At 41.1% G+C, this 6,825-nt stretch overlaps 1 protein-coding gene across 1 annotated transcript; it reads left to right on the top strand.

Annotated features, from left to right (window-relative positions):
• Positions 1-450: 450 nt before the first annotated feature.
• cdc45 (CDC45 cell division cycle 45 homolog) lies at positions 451-6,825 on the top strand. Its single transcript, XM_080466482.1, has 18 exons — positions 451-635; positions 761-820; positions 1,519-1,611; positions 1,713-1,850; positions 2,116-2,259; positions 2,346-2,404; positions 2,482-2,530; positions 2,650-2,711; positions 2,803-2,853; positions 2,973-3,092; positions 3,199-3,330; positions 4,247-4,345; positions 4,416-4,577; positions 4,699-4,837; positions 4,926-5,009; positions 5,105-5,223; positions 5,551-5,627; positions 6,149-6,825. The coding sequence occupies exons 1-18, from the start codon at positions 585-587 to the stop codon at positions 6,211-6,213; spliced, it is 1,704 nt and encodes a 567-aa protein (XP_080322608.1). The 5' UTR covers positions 451-584; the 3' UTR covers positions 6,214-6,825.

Raw genomic sequence — 6,825 nt, 5'->3', positions numbered from 1 at the left:
TTGATTATCTTAAAACTATTTGCATCAGGGAACAAATTTGTAATATTAAAAAAAATGACCAATGTGAACTATGTACAATAAAATATGATATTATAGACTTTGTTTCTGCGTGGAAGATGCGGGTGCTGTGAGAAGGCTGTGTCTTTTATCAAATTAAAAGTGAGTTGAAGGTGATGACACGTTCAGAAAGTATGTGTAACAACTAAGTTATAGTAAAAGTGTGATCACGACAAAGCAGAATGGTTATAGAAAAATGATTTGGTCAAAATCTGTTTAAAAACCGATAAAGCTATTTGATTTAATAGGATCATATGAAATAAATTATTTGCATCAAATGGCACCTCGTTTTCAGTGGCTGCTTTGTCGTGTCAGCAGAGTGGGCGGGGACCAAACTGCGTGACGTTACATACTTCCTCTCCTGTGATTGGTTCGAAGTGTCGCGTGGATTTGGCGCCACATTTGCAAGCAGGAACAGCGCAGCGGCGAGTCTGACATCAAAACAGAGTAACCTGCCTCTCACTCCTCTATAGCATTGTTTTACTCTTCTTGGCTTATCGTGAAAGTTTTTTAAACGACACCCGGAAATGTTCGTCACAGACATACGAAAGGAATTTTATGAAGTTGTCGGTAACCAGGTGAGTTTTGAAAAAAGGAGCGGGAGGCTGAAGACGTTACCGAGCCGACAGGCTGGAGCCATCTTTCACTTTAAGACTTGAAACATGAAGTCTGAGGTCTGAGGTGCTTCTCACTTTGCTTTCAGAGAGTTGCACTCCTGGTGGCGTCAGATATCGACGCCCTGTGTGCCTGTAAGATTCTGCAGGTAAGATCCCAGGCGAGCGGCTTACACACACACACACACACACACACACACACACACACACACACACCCACACACACACACTGGGTTCCTCCATCATCCTAGAATAAATGAAATGCACCCCAGACCTTGGTCTCAAAATATAAATACAGCAGTCCTGTTTGATTCTGGGATTGTTGGCCTTTCAATATTGATGTTTTTCCTGCGCATGTTTTGGGGTTGTTTTTTTTCTGCAGGTCCTCCATTCTTAACCCACAGTCCCATAGAGTTCAATTGTATTTGGTGATTTGGCTTCTCTAAATTGTCAGTAGGTGTGAGTGTGTGTATATAAATGTGTATCTTTCTCCTAATCCTGTGGCGACCTGGATTTATCCTGCTTTTTGTACAATGTGGAAAACCGGATCCAGCTCCTGGCATCTATAAGTTGAATATAGAGTTGTGTAACTTGAGAGATGGATTTCCATCAGAAAATAGACTGATAATTAATAAGAAATGCCAATCGAGGCTGCTCAGCAATAAAACTGTATTATCACCTTTTTATATCTACTGTAAAATCACTCTTCATATTTGAACTAACCCTACTCCTATCACGGTCACTTTCCTTTCTGTATCAAAGGGGAATTAAGAGTCGGCTTCATTTAAAGAAGAAGTATTGTACTGTATTTAACAATATTTATTTAATTAGTGTCTTTCTTCACTAGGCACTGTTTCACTGTGACCAGATCCAGTACACACTGGTGCCGGTCACTGGCTGGCAGGACCTGGGCACGGCCTTTTTCGAGCATAAAGAGCAGGTATATTTAAAACTGACTCACCAATGAGGAAGAGGTGATGATGAAATGCTCAATGTTTTCATATTAAAAGTGCATTATTTTTGGTTTGTGTCTGGTTGTAGTTTCAATACTTCGTCCTCATCAACTGCGGGGCAAATGTTGATCTCCTCGAGATGCTTCAGCCTGATGATGACTCCATCTTCTTCATCTGTGACACCCACCGGCCTGTGGATGTGGTCAATGTTTACAACGACACTCAGGTAATCTGACATGATCCTTTCAGTTCAAACTGTAGAGTGTTGTGAGGAGAAAACACTCTTAGTGATTACACTGAATGATGTTTAAGGACTTCATCCCTCCGCTTTAGTAGAGTCGTCTGAATTTGATTTTGTTTTATGAAATCTTGAAGATTATTTTAATGTCAGATTGGAAAAGCACTGCATCAAATTTGTGGTAATCATTCAACCTATTGCAGTTGACTTGTGCGTGTGAACGGTATGTTGACGCCTGTTATTTCCCCCACAGATTAAACTGCTCATCAAACAGGACGATGACCTGGGCGTGCCTTCCTATGACGACATTTTTCGGGATGACGAAGAAGGAGACGACTCTGGAAATGAGAGTGATGGAGGCTCGGAGCCCTCGGGCAAACGGAGGAGATTTGATGAAGTATTGAATTAGTGGGCCACACTAACATGAGCCAGCCGAGTGGACTGGAGGGGAATGTTTACGTTTGTGTGTTTGTGTTGTGTCAGGGCGCCGTGGAGAGGAGGATCGAAAGGCAGCGGGCCAAGAGGGAGTGGGAGGCGCACAGGTAAAGTGTTTATTGAATTTTTTTTTACACTATAAATTAAAATAGCTCAACATGTGCTGATATTTCTGGTTTCACAGGAGGGAAATCCTGTTTGACTACGAGCAGTATGAGTACCATGGAACATCTGTGAGTTTAAGATATTTTCTGTGTCTTGAAACATCAAAATAGCATAAGAGTTTTCATGGTGTGTCGCTTCACATTCACTTCACCTCCATCGAAATGTTTTCACTCTTTTCCTCTGCCAGGCCTCGATGATGTTTTTTGAGCTTGCATGGGTTTTGACCAAAGACACAAAGGACATGCTCTGGTGAGATATAGGAGCGCCTTTTTTTTTATTTTGGTGACATAAGAACAATTAAAGTTCACAGTGTTGAGTGCAGACCGGGTTGTTTTTGCAGGTGGGCCATCATCGGGCTGACAGACCAGTGGGTTCACGACAAAATCACACAGTAAGAAAGTCTTCACCTCCACAAGATCATTGGGAATCACGTGTTTTTCTTTATCTTCGTTAGAGAGCCGCTGTTCGCAAATATTCCAATTAACCGTGTCTGCTTTTTAACTGTTTCAGTATGAAGTATGTAACAGACATTGCAACGATGCAGCGGCACGTTTCCCGACACAATCACCGAAACGAGGACGAGGAGAACAGTCTCTCCATCGACTGCATGAGAATCTCCTTCGAATACGAGTATCCTTAATTCATCTGCATTCTTCACACAATGGATCTTTATATCTCAAGTTTGTCTCTCATCACGGCAGAAGTCCTGTGTTTTTCTTTAAACTTTCTGCTCCAGCCTGCGTCTGACGCTCTACCAGCACTGGTCTCTGTATGAGAGCATCTGCAATTCCTGCTACACGTCCTGCAACTTCAAGCTTTGGACCCTAAATGGACAAAAGAAACTCCAGGAGTTCTTGGCTGACATGGGGTATGTTTCTGTCAACTCACTGCTGTTTGTGTTTTAGCAGTCTGGAGCAATGTTACTTAAATTTATTAAGTAGAGGATATTTTTAAGTATATATTAATTATTTGTGCAAATAGAAACGTCTGCCTTGGACGTCACCCTGTGGTCACTGTGGCTCAGCTGGTAGGACGGGTGTCAGTGAACAATGTGACTGACCGTGTCAAGTGACTTCAGGCTGCTGTAGTGGTGAAAATGTGCAGTGATAATGAAAAATCTTTAGAACTTTTATATAAATCACAATTAGAACTGACCATAATGATTAAATAAACAGTCTGTATAAAGATCATTTTTAGATGATCAGTGATTTTTGGAGTGTTGCGAGTTGTTCCCTTTGTTCTATAGAAAGCATCACGGTGTCTGTCCCAGTATAGCTGTGGTTGTGTTAAATTTCAGGTTTCCGTTGTCAGTGTGTGAATGTTTCATCCTTTGTACTCGATGAATTATCTTCTTGTAGTTCTGCTGGATAATCCCGACTGAAAGTGATTGAGCACTTCCACCAGTAGCGTGTATAAAAAGTATTGCTCCTCATTTATTGAAAATGACAAATTATATCTCCAATTGAAATTTATCAAAGTATTATGCATGCATCTGATAATTTCTACTTTAAAATTCATTTTATGATCTACAGTGTCGCTGCAATCTGTCTGTGTCGCTACCTTCCCGTGACTTAATGACTGTAGAAAATTGTCTTGCAGCATAAAACTCGAATCCTCAATTACACCTCGCATTACTCTACTGCAGAAAAGTAGGTCAAACTAGTGTGTAATCAACACGTCCTACCTCCAATAACTAACTCTGTAAGATGTCTATAGAGAAAAAAAAAATATATATATATATATATTTTTTTTTTTTTTGATTTTGTGTTTTGTGACGTCAACAGTCTTCCCCTCAAACAAGTGCGACAAAAGTTTAATTCCATGGACATGTCGATCAAGGAAAACCTGAGGGACGTCATCGAGGAGTCCTCTAATAAATACGGGTATGAAGACACACTTCAAAGTCACGTACTCGGAATTGTCAGTGCCTAACGGCCTGTTTTCTGTCATCAGCATGAAGGACGTCCGTATCCAGACGTTTGGAGTTCACTTCGGCTTTCAAAACCGTTTCCTGGCCAGTGACATGGTTCATGCCACGGTCGCCCTGCTGGAGAGCACCGAGAAGGACGAGAGTGACGGTGACAACTTCATCAAGGCTCTGGATTCCCTCTCCAGGTGTGTTTTGTTCTGCTCGGATGATATTTCATTTGCGTTTTGCTCATGAAATATGAAGGAGCCGGACTGATCTTCTTCTTTAAAGATGTGAAAAGGTTTGCCTATTTTTGTTGCGATGCAGGAGTAACCTTCCTCGTCTGCATTCGGGGATCGACCTTGCGAAGAAGAAGCTGATGGCCATCCAGCAGACTGTCGCCAGCTGCATCTGCACCAACCTCATCCTGTCACAGGGACCCTTCCTCTACTGCTACCTCATGGAGGTATGAGTGTGTGGAGTCCTGATCCACGTTGTGTGTGAATGTTTCTGAGTTTACGCAGCTGAGATGAATCCTCTGCTCCTCTTTCAAGGGAACACCAGATGTGAAGCTCTTCTCGAAGCCCATGGCTCTGACTCTGCTCTCCAAATACCTCCTCAAGGCTTTTCTTCACTCTGTGAGTGCCTGCTGGCGATTAAAACCGATTCGGGATCAGACTGAAATCCCGCTGTTGATGAGTGTTTTTTTTCTCTCCTTGTCTTCACTGTTTAGACACGAAATAAACGCTGCAAACTTCTTCCTCTCATCATGGCGGCTCCCAAGGACGTGGAAAAGGGAACCGTCATTGTTGTGGGGATTCCACCGGAGTCTGAGACGTCTGACAAGAAGAAGTAAGATCTCACTTTTCAACAGGAAGACGGTGGTAAACAAAGGAAATGAAGCTGATCCAAGAAACTTTTTCTTTTTTTTTTTTTTTTTTGCTGATGTGTAACTTTAGAAACAGACGCAGCATCATTTAGTTGAATGTTTGTGTCTCTTGTCAACTCTGATATAGATCATAAAGACTTCATCTTTTATTGAGATCCTGTTAAATGAGAATCATTAATACTTCTCTACTGAACAGTATTTATGTACTTATTCTGACGATTATTATTCGATTTCAAAATAGAAGAAAAAAAAAGTCCGACTTTGAATGAAGTCTTTCCGTGTGCTTTCAGCTTCTTTGGTCGGGCCTTTGAGAAAGCGGCAGAGACGACCAGCTCCAGAACGCTGCATGACCACTTCGACACGTCCAGTGAGTGAACTCCTCTTCCTCTGCTCAGACACTAGGTGGCAACCTTGACTTGTTTTGTTCTTTTTGTCCCTCCATCTTCTATCCATGACACTGGTCAGGGAGCAGCAGACAGTCGCACATTCAATTCAAATCTACACACATTTTAAAGTCACCAAGTACCACAAATGCATATTCTGAAAGTGGAGTAGCCTGAGAAAACCGATGTACAGGGAGATTATACAAACTATCAAACGTTTTTTGCTGTAAAGCAAGAGCACTCACCACTACATGGCGCCACTGTGGGGCCGCCGGTTCTTTTTGTTCATCCAAATTTGTTCAGCTGTCAGTTTTGGGCCAGAGCACCAAAATCCTGGTTTAAATGTTACTTATATCATTTTACTGGTATTTAACAAATCATTTTATTGGGTGGAAGAACTTTTGAGTATTTCGTCTTATTTCACTCGTAGGCTCACATCACTAAACATGTGTCTGGGGGATGAAGGAACTCTTATTTCCCTCCTCACCTGTTTTTGTCTCTGCAGTAATTGAGCTGAAGACGGAGGACAGAAGTAAGTTCCTGGATGCTCTCATCACGCTCCTGTCATGAGAAACTTCCACATCGAGCTTACGCAGCCTCACATCTGCTGCTCCTCATATCTTCACACGAAGCTGGAAGGAATCACGTGCGTCTAACGTGTTTTATTCTTATGACCCTGTTTTATTGGTTTTTTTGTGTGTGTGTGTGTGTGTGTATATTGTACAGTGTCTTTGTAATTGTTTAAAGTTTGGATTTTAGGTTTCTTTCATTCTTCTTTATTGTTGTGAGCAGTTGCATTAAATTTTAACTTTGATTAATAAATCATTTTAAATTACTTAATTGCTTTGACTGAAGTCCTGGCCTTGTTTTATTTACTTGTAACTTATGTGTTTAGTTTAAAATGATACATTTTCTTTCATTTTCCGCAAATTAATTTTTGTCCTGATCTTTTTTATTGTGTCATTAAATCAGATGCCTCACTTTTTCATACAATAATATGCGCTTGTTCGACTAACATGTTCTGATGGTCATAAAACAGCCTGACTTGTTAAGCACAGTAAAGTAAGTAAACAGTAAACAGTTAAGTAAATATTCAGATGATACGTCTGTCGTGAAAGACAGAAATTGAATATACAAAATGGGAAGTGTATAATGATAAATGTCACAGTGGAACAATGTGGG

Source organism: Lipophrys pholis (assembly GCF_963383615.2).
Source record: "Lipophrys pholis genome assembly, chromosome: 7".
NCBI lineage: Eukaryota > Metazoa > Chordata > Actinopteri > Blenniiformes > Blenniidae > Lipophrys > Lipophrys pholis.
The sequence above is the reverse complement of the archived record's forward strand: the minus strand, read 5'-3'. Positions and strand labels throughout refer to the sequence as shown.